Source organism: Alosa sapidissima, chromosome 12 (assembly GCF_018492685.1).
Source record: "Alosa sapidissima isolate fAloSap1 chromosome 12, fAloSap1.pri, whole genome shotgun sequence".
NCBI lineage: Eukaryota > Metazoa > Chordata > Actinopteri > Clupeiformes > Clupeidae > Alosa > Alosa sapidissima.
Window position 1 is genome coordinate 31,300,645 of NC_055968.1, and position 13,043 is coordinate 31,313,687.

The 13,043-nt window shown below is 44.2% G+C and overlaps 1 protein-coding gene across 7 annotated transcripts in view; it reads right to left on the reverse strand.

Moving 5' to 3' along the window:
- The window catches only part of szt2 (SZT2 subunit of KICSTOR complex), a 127,468-nt gene that overhangs the window by 33,358 nt on the left and 81,067 nt on the right, over positions 1-13,043 (reverse strand). For 6 of the 7 annotated variants that reach the window (XM_042057768.1, XM_042057763.1, XM_042057765.1 and 3 more), the window contains 6 exons: positions 12,732-12,811; positions 8,358-8,486; positions 6,547-6,749; positions 3,540-3,648; positions 2,669-2,755; positions 1,956-2,030 (listed from right to left, as the gene is read on the reverse strand). In XM_042057768.1, coding sequence (XP_041913702.1) covers positions 1,956-2,030; positions 2,669-2,755; positions 3,540-3,648; positions 6,547-6,749; positions 8,358-8,486; positions 12,732-12,811 — 683 coding nt within the window. The remainder of the gene's footprint in view (positions 1-1,955; positions 2,031-2,668; positions 2,756-3,539; positions 3,649-6,546; positions 6,750-8,357; positions 8,487-12,731; positions 12,812-13,043) is intronic. The other variant, XM_042057764.1, reaches the window with a different exon arrangement.

The window sequence follows — 13,043 nt, forward strand, 5'->3', positions numbered from 1 at the left end:
GCAGACCATAGCAGGCAGGCTATGCGTAACAGAAAGTGATAAAGCCCGCCCTCAGAAACAACTGATAGGTAGGTCTTCAAAAATAGCACAAAGAGAGGCCAATGACTTGCCTATCAATCTTGCATGAAATCGACGATAGTCTCACTCCAGACTATGGGAAGTTGAACCCCGCCCGCCCCCCCCCGAAAAAAAATGTTGCTCATTTTTAAAAAAAAATTACATTGTGTGATCAATATGCCAGAGTAAATGCACAGGGGTGCAAATAGCATACACTGACATTTGTACCAGACTATTAATACCAAGTATTAATAGAACATATTGCTGTGTGCACCGGGGTACGAATAGAATTCACTTCTAATTGCACCTGGGTACGAATAGCATACACTGCTAATTGTACCAGGGGTGCAAATAGCCTTACCCAAAAGAGAAAGGCTTGAATGTGTCCATGCTTATCAGTAGTGCTATGTTTCAGTGATGGCAGACAAAGTAGTTCTCTTGCCTTCTCTAACAGAACATAGAAACTCAAACACTTTTAATTACCTATGTCTATTTATGTCTATTTATGTCTAAGCCTTGATTTCCCCCCTCATTTTCATACATTTTCACGGCTTTTAAAAGACCCGTGGGAGTCCAAATGACTGTTAGAAGGAACGCTTGCCATGTTCTCCTTTTTTAGCAACATTCAGACACACAAACATGATGCTGCGTCTTAACATATGGAGGGAAAAGGACAAGTGTTCCTATTGTCTATAAAAGATAACAGGACTGTCCCACGCTTTAGTTGATTGCTGAGAGTCGGCCAGTCATCTTGAGCAAAGCTTGCCTTAAATGGAAATAACTATGCTGAAGTTTTCCTGTGTGCCCAGTAAATATTCAGTCGAGCATTTGTGATTGTACCCATGTCATTTAGGGTCTTGGTTGACAGAAAAAAAAAAATATGATTGATTCAAAAGTTAGGAGCATGTTCTTAACCACACACAGCAACCTTCATGTCCGTTGACAAAAGACTATCAGGATTTATGGTCTTTTGGGCCCCCACTGTCGACTTCAAGGCAGCGCTGCCTGGATGGCGCTAGGGTTAGTCAAGGGTTATGGTTTGGGTTAAGGTTCTTTACTGTAGGTGCCTTGAAGTCGACGGTGTGGGCCCAAAAGTGACCATCAGCAGCATTATTCTTAACCATACAAAACAACGTTCATGTCAGTTGACAAAGGACTATCAGGACTATTTCCTTTTTAATTCCTCTATTCCACAATTATGCCTTTCGAGGGTGTCTTGTAATGTGTAGCCTATAGTGTTGGCTGCATCTGTACTCCCTCTCATTTAAAAACGAAGAGAAGGCCGAAACACAATGGCTGCCAAAGCAACTTTGTATAAAGAGTCAGGGACCTGTCTGTCTAGCTTTGCCTGGATCATAGTAAAGTAAACAAGTAAAGGGGGTAAAAAGCTTTATGGTCATGAGATTGGTTTACATGGTGACAGTTGTTGACAACTATACCCTTACAATTGATAAAAACAGATATCATTTCACTAAATCAGTGATTTATTACATTGGTGAGAAGTGATTACATTAACTTTTTTAACCTTCCCACCAATGCAATAACTTCCTGTAAACGTAACAATTATTGGGTTATTACGTTGGTGGGAAAATACGTTGGTAATAAAATACATGGAGAAAGATGAAAGAATAGAGAGTAGTGACAGGCAAGAAGATGGACAGATACTCTGTCCTAGGAGGGTGCTGTTGACACAGGGACATGCTGGACTGGTGTGTGTGTGTGTGTGTGTGTGTGTGTGTGTGTGTGTGTGTGAGTGTAAAATACACACTCTCCCACTATCCCTGAGCAGGAGCAGATAGACAGCACAAGAGCAATCAGATTACCCAAAACCCTTGAGAGCAACACACACACACACACACACACACAGACACACACTGAGGCACAAGCAGTGATGTTACCTGGGAATTAACCGTTTGTCCCATTGGGATGCGTGAGCACTCCAGTGCATACTGCTTCACACAGAAGTAACATCCCTAGAGAGAGAGAGAGAGAGAGAGAGAGAGAGAGAGAGAGAGAGAGAGAGAGAGAGAGAGAGAGAGAGAGAGAGAAAGAAGAAAGAAGTTAATAGCCATGCCAGTAAAGCCTATATAAATTGAGAATGGCAGAAATTGGGGGGGGGGAGGAAGGGAGGGAGGAGGCAGACATGAACAGAAAGGGAGAGAAAAGAGGTATAGACATGGAGGAATAGAGGGAAGGAGAGAGGGAGAGAGGGGAGGGATGGAAATCACACAGACAGCAGGGCTCAGGTATTTCCTGATCCTCTGCGTGCCTCCTCCTGTGTGTGTGTGTGTGTGTGTGTGTGTGTGTGTGTGTGTGTGTGTGTGTGTGTTAAATATTAATCCATGTAAAAAGCCTGGGAGTGGAGGCCACAGACAGGGAGTCACTGAGATAAACACAGACCATTTCCCTCACAGTCAGACTCTCAGCTCCCTCTCCGCAGACCCCTGCCGAGCTCATACTACCCATCTGGATGTGTGTCACTTGTGTGTGTGTGTGTGTGTGTGTGTGTGTGTGTGTGTGTGTGACAGAGAGACTGTGTGACTATGTGACAGTATGCCTGTATGTGTGTGTGTGTGTGTGTGTGTGTGTGTGTGTGTGAGCACCGTTTTACCTGGAAGGCAAGCTCCATCAGCACAATCCCTCCAGGCAGCGCCCTCTGGAGGTGGTAGATGGTAGTTCCTGATCCGCTGCTCTGCTGCTGCAAAGGGGAGGTAAAAAAGGCACACACACACACACAAACGCACACACACACACAGGGCAGTGTGTATAAGTGTGTGGATGATACATTAATGAATGAGAGAGTGAATGTGTGTGTGTGTGTGTGTGTGTGTGTGTGGAAGCAGTAGGTGGTAGTGTTTGATCTACTAGTCTGCTGCAGAGAGAAAGAAAAGGCTACATGGAACTGTGGAGATGTACTGTGTGTGTGTGTGTGTGTGTGTGTGTGTGTGTGTGTGTGTGTGTGTGTGTGTGTGAATATAAGAGTAAATGGAATTAAGTGATTTAGAAAGGTAATGGGGGGTTCACCTAGAGGCTGTGTGAGACATTGTATGTGTGTGTATGTGTGTGTGTGTGTGTGTATGTGTATGTATGTATTGATTCACAAATATATTCCTGTTTATTCATGGATACAGGTGTATGTGCAAACATGAAACATGAGCATACAGTATATGTGTATGTGTGCATGTGAGTGTGTGTGTGTGTGTGTGTGTGAGAACCATGTATAGATGTATAGGTGAGTGTTCATGAATACATGTTTTTGGTTGAGCAAATATGTGTATGTGTGTGTGTGTGTGTGTGTGTGTGTGTGTGTGTGTGTGTGTGTGTCACAGATATGCGAGTGTTTGTTCATGGATACAATGTACAGTACATGTGTGTGCATGTGTGTTTTTTCATGGATGTGTGTGTGTGTGTGTGTGTGTGTGTGTGTGTGTGTGTGTGTGTGTGTGTGTGTGTGTGTGTGTGTGTATGTGTGTATATGTCACCTTGGGGCTGTCTTCGTTGCTCTTTTGCTTGTTATAGGAGAAGGAGGAGAAGGAGCCTCTGCCCTCCGTGGACAGAGAGCTAAGCATGGCTGCTCGAGCTCGCGCAATACTGCACAGAGAGAGGGGGAGAGGGAGAGAGAGAGAGAGGGGGGGGGGGGGTGGAATAAGGGAGAGAGAGACAGAATGAAAGGAGAGAAGGGAAGGGGGGGTGAGGGAAAAAGAGAGGGGGAGAGAGAGAGAGAGACGAGCAGAGATGATGACAGATAGAAAAAGGAAAGGAAAAAAAATAACAGAAAAGTATAAGACATGAGAAAGAGAGTGAGAGAATGAGAGGATGAGAAAGAGAGTGAGAGAATGAGAGGATGAGAAAGAGAGTGAGAGAATGAGAGGATGAGAAAGAGAGTGAGAGAGAAAGAGATGATGAAAAAGAGAGTGAGAGAATGAGATGATGAGAAAGAGAGTGAGAGAGAAAGAGATGATGAAAAAGAGAGTGAGAGAATGAGATGATGAGAAAGAGAGTGAGAGAATGAGAGGATGAGAAAGAGAGTGAGAGAGAAAGAGATGATGAAAAAGAGAGTGAGAGAATGAGATGATGAGAAAGAGAGTGAGAGAGAAAGAGATGATGAAAAAGAGAGTGAGAGAATGAGATGATGAGAAAGAGAGTGAGAGAATGAGAGGATGAGAAAGAGAGTGAGAGAATGAGAGGATGAGAAAGAGAGTGAGAGAATGAGAGGATGAGAAAGAGAGTGAGAGAATGAGAGGATGAGAAAGAGAGTGAGAGAATGAGAGGATGAGAAAGAGAGTGAGAGAATGAGAGGATGAGAAAGAGAGTGAGAGAAAGAGATGATGAAAAAGAGAGTGAGAGAATGAGATGATGAGAAAGAGAGTGAGAGAATGAGAGGATGAGAAAGAGAGTGAGAGAATGAGAGGATGAGAAAGAGAGTGAGAGAATGAGAGGATGAGAAAGAGAGTGAGAGAATGAGAGGATGAGAAAGAGAGTGAGAGAGAAAGAGATGATGAAAAAGAGAGCGAGAGAGAAAGAGAGGATGAGAAAGAGAGGATGAGAAAGCCACATGCCACAAATGAGTGTAGCTGATGGCACAAAGGACAGCTAGTTCAGCTCCTCAGGCTAAACAACCCTACTGTAGGTCAGAACTGACCCTCCCTAGCCCAGAAAAGACACAAACATACAGACGCACACACTCTCACACACACACACACACACACACACACACACACACAAGGCTACAGTAATGATAGAATGAATCACAATCTACAGCCACACTGGACACACACGCACGCACACACACACACACACACACACACACACACACACACACACACACACACACACACACACACACACACACACACACACACACACAAGGCTACAGTAATGATAGAATGAATCACAATCTACAGCCACACTGGACACACACGCACACACGCACACATGCACACACACACACCAGCAGCATCTGCAGCATGTCCACTGGCATCACATCACACATGTGTCATGAGGAGCTTGGAGTCGTGCAACCGGACTCCCAGAATGCATTAGATCATTTACTGTGACCTCCACAAACCACAAGACAAAAAAAAAAAAAAAAAAAACAGCAACTTAATTTCTAAAGCTTTCAAAAAGGACCCATGATGCACCACTGCATGTATCATTACACTTGCATATCACCACATCACCCACATCAATTGCTTAGTTGTTTTTGCTGTTCAAGAGGCCACTTTAAAAGGCCAGGCTGGGGGTGGGGGGAATAGAAACTATGTTCTCAGATAGAAAACGTGTTCTGTGTTCTCATAGAAAACATGCTCTGTGTTCTCATAGAACACATGCTCTGCGTTGTGCTGCTGTTCGTTCAAACGAATGAAATAAAATAAACCATGACATCATACGCTAACCCACCCTTTGTGCAGATTCTAAATGCTCTACAACAAAAATCTGTTTGTAGCTGGTCATTAAAACTATTTTATTTTTGCGCGTTCCAAATGAAGTTTGATACATTGTTAAGGCAAGGCGCACCAGGGAAAGAAAGGTCCCATGAGTAATGGATCAGTATATTTTAAGCGTTGAACGTTTTTCTGCAGAGCACAACATTGGCTTTTAATTGGAGTAAGCAGTGTCTTTGGACAAGAAGACCTTGGATATAATAATGATTTGTTTTTATTGAGCTGCATGTCTAAAACATGATGACCAATACCCATGCTGCACATGATGCCAGTGCTCCACATTACAAACTAAATCGTTTCAGACAGCAAATTTACCTTACCTTACCCTGCCCTACCTTAACAACAGTGAACCCCCCTCCCCCCCCCATACATATTTTGCAAACCCAGATCAGTGCACTTGAACTCTTGACACAACCCCCCTGTCCCCACTGCAACAAATGATATCTTAACAAGTGTTATAATCTTATATTAAGATAAAACAAATCTAGTTAGTATTGTTTTTAGTATAAAGATATATACTTTGATATTTCTTGTAAGATTATGTGACTTAAAATAAGTCAAAATCTTCTTAAATTAAAACATTAAAACTTTATCTGCCAGTGAAGTAGGTACATTTTGAAGTAAGCTTGAAATGAAGAGTTTGGCTCCAAAACGCTATATGCACCATTTTAATGAATTTTCATAAATATATTTTTTACATTTTGTTTTCCAAGTAAGTTCAGTAGAATTGTGATTCAATTTGATTTATATTACCTGAAATACACAATTAAATAGCCTGACTTTTTAATGTTTTTAAAAAACGGAGATATAGACCCTTTCAAGAGAGTTCCATTATCAGCATCATAGTTGGCCCCACAAGGCTTCCGTTTTAACATTCCATATGTTATCTTAATGCAGAGGAAGTAGATTGGGAACCAAATAGAACGTTCAAGCATTGTTTTTGTTTTTATTGTTGAAAGGGTCTATAGCGTTTTGGAACCAAACTTTTCAAATATTGTCGTCAGTCTGCTGGCGCACAGTAGCCTCTGGCTGGCGTGCCACGTACCTGCGTGCGGGGGACTGCGGCCGCACCTGCACCAGGATGAAGCCCATGCTCTGCAGGTACTGGACGTACTGCTGCAGGAAGGTGTTGGAGATGTCCTGCAGCCAGGGTTCCTCCCGCAGGCGGCTGGGCAGCGTCTCCGCCGAGTCCGTGCTGTAGCTGCGGTCCCGGCCCGACGCCGCCGAGTCGCTGGACCTGTGCCGCCGCTGGGAGCACGATGTGGTGGGGGGGGGAGACGCAATCACACAATTAAAACAAAAGAAGAGACGAAGACCTGAGTGGTCGAAACGTTGTGTATCGCCCACCATTAAACTGGGAGCTTTAGACACAGTGTGCGGATATCTCTTCTTTTGTTTTACTCAGTATTCCTAGTATCCAGCACCTGTAGAATCCATATAGATGTGCGTACACCTCTACACTTCAGGCAATCACACAATTACACAGTTCTGAACAGCAGGAAAGAACAAAGATTTAGACTTTGTAACAGACTAAATAAAGCAATGAGCCCCAAAGAGGCCGTAGTCAGTCAGTGGTTGATGAGCACTTGGAGGGTGCTGTTTGGTATAAAACAGAGAGGCACAGAGAGACACAGAGAGACGCAGAGAGACGCAGAGAGACGCAGAGAGACGCAGAGAGACACAGAGAGACGCAGAGAGACGCAGAGAGACGCAGAGAGACGCAGAGAGACACAGAGAGATGCAGAGATGCAGCTACGGAGTTTGGCAGTTTGGCACGGTAATTCTGATATAATGCAATCACAGTTGTTAGTCTGCAGATTGTTTTATAATGGCTTCGAACAAAGCTCACCCAATCATCAAAAACTGCCTTTTTACAGTTTTTTCAGCTGCTTACACACTAAATATTTGCTTGTCACACAAATGTCACAAAACATGTCTTTCAAACACCATAACCCCACAACAAATCTGCAAAACCACACTAATTCTCAGTGTTTGACTCAGTTTTCAATTTCCTAAAACACATTTTGCAAAACACCACACACAATGTTTGTACCTAACTAAAGAGAGAGTCGGTAGTTAGAAAATCAGAAACCTCAGAGAGCTTTATTGGCTGTACTGGAGACCTACGGCGCAGAAGTGCAGTCTAAAGATTCAGGGAAAAGGCACTTCTTATGGAGTTTGTCAAAGCTTACAGCTCCATGTGTGGTATGTCATTCATTCAATGACCACATCACCTAACTCGTCAACATTGAACACGAGGCTGTATCCCTTAACAATCGACATCTGTGGCATTTCTTCAAACTGACCTACTTTAAGTTAAAGGAGAGGGTGCCAGTTGAATGACCGCTGCCTCTCAAGGCCCACTTTCTCTCATGTGTGTGTGAATACCAGAGAGTTGGTCAAGATAAACACAACCGGTCACTGGACTTCCTGCTGTGATTGCGAGTGTGTGTGTCTCAGAGTGTATGGAAGAGAGTGAGATGAGTCACCTTGTATGTGTGAGTGTGGGTATGAGTGTGTGTGTGTGTGTGTGTCTGTGTGTGTGAGTGTAAGAAAGAGCTAGACAGAGAGGTCTGATAGTGTCAGACAGCAGTCCCTTTGACACAAGGCTATGTGTGTGTGTGTGTGTGTGTGTGTGTGTGTGTGTGTGTGTGGGCTGTGAGTGCATAAAGTTAGTCAGACCTGCAATGTGCGTGTGTGTGTGTGTGTGTGTGTGTGTCTTTGACCGTGTTTGAATAGCATTAGTGATGTGACAGTTTGACCGGTGGCTGGTCCATCTCCTGTGAATATATGGATGTGTGTGTGTGTGTGTGTGTGTGTGTGTGTGTGTGTGTGTGTGATGACAGTCACAGTCACCTTGACAGGCGGCTGCTGGACGGTCTGCTCCTCATGGATCTGTTTGCGGAAGATGGGGTCAAAGAGCAGCGGAGTAGCACAGTAGTGCACCAGCCGAGACGACTGCTTCAGAGTGTCCAGATCTGCCACCTGTGGAACACACACACACACACACACACACACACACACACACACACACACGCACGCGCGCACACACACGCACACGCATGAATGACATGCACATACGCAGACATATAACACACAAGAACAGCCTCAGAGAAGGTCTCGGGGTTTTCAAGAACAAACATCAGGCGCCAAACCTTTACCCCTAGGTGCACACACACACACACACACACACACACACACACAACCCAGGAAGCATACAATTCACACACAATCACTGTGACACACTGTATTCCATCATGCCTTTTCAAGGCAAATGCCAGTGCTGTTGTCGACAGACACATGGATGAAGAATCGCTCGTGTCCATCATGTCAGTTAAGCTCCCCCGAGTGGGACAGATGCGTACGACTGTCACACACGCTCATCACGGCCCCTGTGTGAACACCATGCATTTGTGTGTGTGTGTGTGTGTGTGTGTGTGTGTGTGTGTGTGGGCGTGCGTGTCATGTGTCATGTCACCATCATTAACATATCCATCTTCCACATACGAGCCGCTCCATTCACTTTACACATGAGCTATTAATTTATCAAGAGGCCAGGGCCACATGAGAGTGTGTCCCCACTATCAAGGGCCATTTGCTGCAGGGGCCTTGGGGGGTGGGCCCCTGAAACATGGGAGGACCCGCATGGATCTCCAGGTGGAGATGGATCGATGTAGTTGAGGGGGAAGACAGGCAGACTGATGTACAAGGTAGCTTCAGACAGAGAGAGAGAGAGAGAGAGAGAGAGAGAGAGAGAGAGGGAAAGAGAGAATGAGGGAGAGAGAAAGAGGGAGGCAGAGAGAGACAGGGAAAGGGAGAGGGAGTGTGTGTGACCAGGCGTACACATGTTAATGCTCATTTCCCCTCCTCATCTCATTACACTGGCAGTAGGAGGATCTGGTGTGTGCTTGTGTGTGTGTGTGTGTGTGTGTGTGTGTGTGTGTGTGTGTGTGTGTGTGTGTGTGTGTGTGTGTGTGTGTGTGTGTGCGCACACATGTAAGCATTAGCATGACTACTTCCATGTACCAATTAAGACGCTCATCTGTAACTGGTGAGTTAGCGAGTGAGTGAGCAGGTGTGCGTGTGTGTTCACAGGGGTGTGTTCATATGAATACCAGCAGACCAGAGTGGATGTCAGAGTCTGAGTGCGAGTGGCAGTGTGTGTAAGAGTGTGTGTGCATGTGTGTGTCTTTGCTGTGCTCTGTCTGTGTGTGTGTGTGCGTATGTGTGTGTGTGTGTTTGTGTATGTGAGCTTGGATACAATGTCAATATTTGACCAGGGTCACACTCAAAGAGCAAAGGGTGAGTTGGAGTGGTGCAGTGCAGTGCAGTCTCTGCATGCTGAGTGCACACCCACACATACGTACACACATACACACCCACACATACACACACACACACGCCCACACACACACGCCCACACACACACACACACACAGCACAGGTTTGGATTATCATTACACATTTATAAGCTCCAATCAGCCAATCACCACCACCACCACCACCTATGCCACCTCACCAACCCACCAACCACCCCAAGGCTCTTCACAGGCATTTGGGTGCTCGGCGCTAACTGGTCATTTGGGTGTTCAGGGCTAACTGGTCATTTGGGTGCTCGGCACTAACTGGACATTTGGGTGCTCGGGGCTAACCGGTCATTTGGGTGCTCGCGGCTAACTGGTCATTTGGGTGTTCAGGGCTAACTGGTCATTAGGGTACTCGGGTCTAACTGGTCATTTGGGTGTTCAGGGCTAACTGGTCATTAGGGTACTCGGGGCTAACTGGTCATTTCTCTGGCTGTCAAATGAAGAGCAATCTCAGGGTTTCCACTGTGACAGGCAGCAACCATGCAAACACTGTTACTTCTCATCGCATCCGAATAAGGGGAGGGAGAGAGGGAGAGAGAGAGAGAAAGAAAGAAAGAAAGAAAGAAAGAAAAAAAAAGAGAGAGAGAGAGAGAGAAAATTGTAAATGTGGAGTTCACAAGGGACAAAGTCAATTTAGCAGCTCTTGAAGCTGTGAGACCAAATGCAAGGATGAGATATATTTAGAGGTGTATGTGTGTGTGTGTGAATTTGTTAAAATGAGACAGAGATATTCCTGAGATGTGAGTCTGTGTGTGTGTGTGTGTGTGTGTGTGTGTGTGTGTGTGTGTGTGTGTGTGTGTGTGTGTGCACAGCGTGGCATGTTGCAGGTGTGTGTTGTTTTTGGAATTGTGTGAATGAGTGACTGACAGCCCTGTGGCACTGTGTGGATGTGAAATAATGGAACGTGTTTGAATGCATTTACATATAGATGTGTGTATAACATGGTGCAAGTTACATGAGGAGTATGGGCCTGTATCTATATATTTGTTTGTGTGTGTGCGTGTGGTGTGTGTGTGTGTGTGTGTGTGTGTATGTGTGTGCGCGTGTGTTAGGGGTGTAAAGCATACCTGTCAACACTCCCGTTTTTCCCGGGTTTCTCCCGTATTTCAAGGTCATCTCCCAGCACCCTCCCGTTTGTTATTTCTCTCGGAAAACTCCCGTAATTTGCATGGATGGCCATCAAACTTAATTTTAAAATCATTGATCCATTCAGGTTGTCAGATTGTGTATGAAATACACCCTACACATACACAATCACTCAGTTTCAATTTCAACTGTTTTGTCATAGGCTAAAACCTGGCAACCCAAAACCCAAATAAGGAAGCGGGTGCCAACTGCGCAGCCTGAGTCTCGTCGTAAGCAAGCGGGCTAGTTGAATGGCCTACTCCAGAACTAGCTGTTGTGAAATTGTTGGGAATTTAATTGATTAACACATCACATAAACTGTTATTGAGTGTTGTTGATACACTGAACTTGTTCCCTCGGAACCAAATCCGACAGCAAGCAGCTTTGGCGTTTTAGAAGTAGGCAAAGTAGGCTGCAGGCAGGCAGCTGGTGGATTACATAACTGACATGCGTAAGGTTGACAGGTATGGTGTAAAGATTAACTGATACGTATCGGTATCCATTTTTAACGTGTAAGATACGGCTACATCGATCCGTGAAGCCCCGTATCGGAATAAAACTGAAATGAACCGGTCGTTATATCGATTTAATTGTTACGAATCGGTTCACAAGCTTTTCTGTTCGCTCAGACTCTCATTTACGTTCCAAGCAGCGCGTTTATCCCACGTCCGGTTTTGAAACTATACGTGGCACGGAATTGTGGGTAATGCAGTTCGTTTTTGGCTACATTCATTGCCCAAAGTTGTCAAATGACCTCATTACCCATACATCTACTGCAACTTAAGCATGTGACAACTCGCACTCGGTCGTTTGTTTTACAGTTTTTACTCTTTTTTTTTTTCAAAATCCAGCGCGAAATTAAACACTAAACAGCAACGATAGTCTGTAGAGTATAGCCTTACGTTTGATGAAGGGATTTCCTTAATGTTAAATAATAATTTGGCCCTTGGTAAAACGATGCACAAATTATAAGCCAATTATTTTGTTCATATTCACTCAGACATGTGGCATTATAGGTTTCTGCATTAGGTCTACCGTTGGAACAAAATAAACCCAGAGAGTTCATTGATATGTAGGCCTATTTTATTCTTGTAGGCTATATGAGAAAAGGCCAAGAGTGTCTTAAGCACTGTTTTATTTTATTTCGGTATTGTCTTACCTCAACAAGGCTACAGCTCCATGAAAACAATCAGATATAACTCTATAAAATCTATAAAAAAAATTGTATTTGGCTGCTGTGTTTGACTGAAATGTAGACTATTCTTTTTTCATTTCAATACAGTATATGAAACAAACCTCAGTTTAGATAATCATATTCACACATTTTTTTCCCTAATTGACAACCATGACCATGATAACTGATAATATAAAATGAATGTGCACCTTGAGCAAATGATAAAAAATCTTTCAGAATGCTTTCCATTCTTGAACTGCATCGAATCGTACTGAATCGTTTTTTTTTATGAACATGTATCTTTTCTTGTATCGAATCGTGCCCATGTATCTAGATGTGAATCGTATCGTCTTTTACATGAGAGATTCACACCCCTAGCGTGTGTGTGTGTGTGCGTGTATTTGTAAAAGAAAAAAAAAACGATTTGAAAAAAGAGACTGGGGAAGGAGTGTGTGTACATGCGTCTCATTTGATGACAAGGAAAGATATGAACATGTTGATTTGAGTAAGAATGTGTGTGTTGTGTGTGTGTGTGTGTGTGTGTGTTTAAGAGGGGAGACTCACCGATATGGGCATGTTGGACTGGGCTGACCTCTGCTGCCACGTCACAAACAGGTTCTCAATCTTACACTGCTTCTCCATCTCTGCCGGAGATAAGACAAGAATGAATGACGGACACACACATACACACAAACACACACACACACACACACACACACACACACACACACAAACTGTACATGCGTGCACGCACACACACACACACATGCTCATTGGAGAGAGATACACCTGTCTCCTGTCAAAACTGACTGATGTCCACAGTGACAGTGATGACAACATCACGTCCATAGGGAACATAGAACCGCTCACATGTAC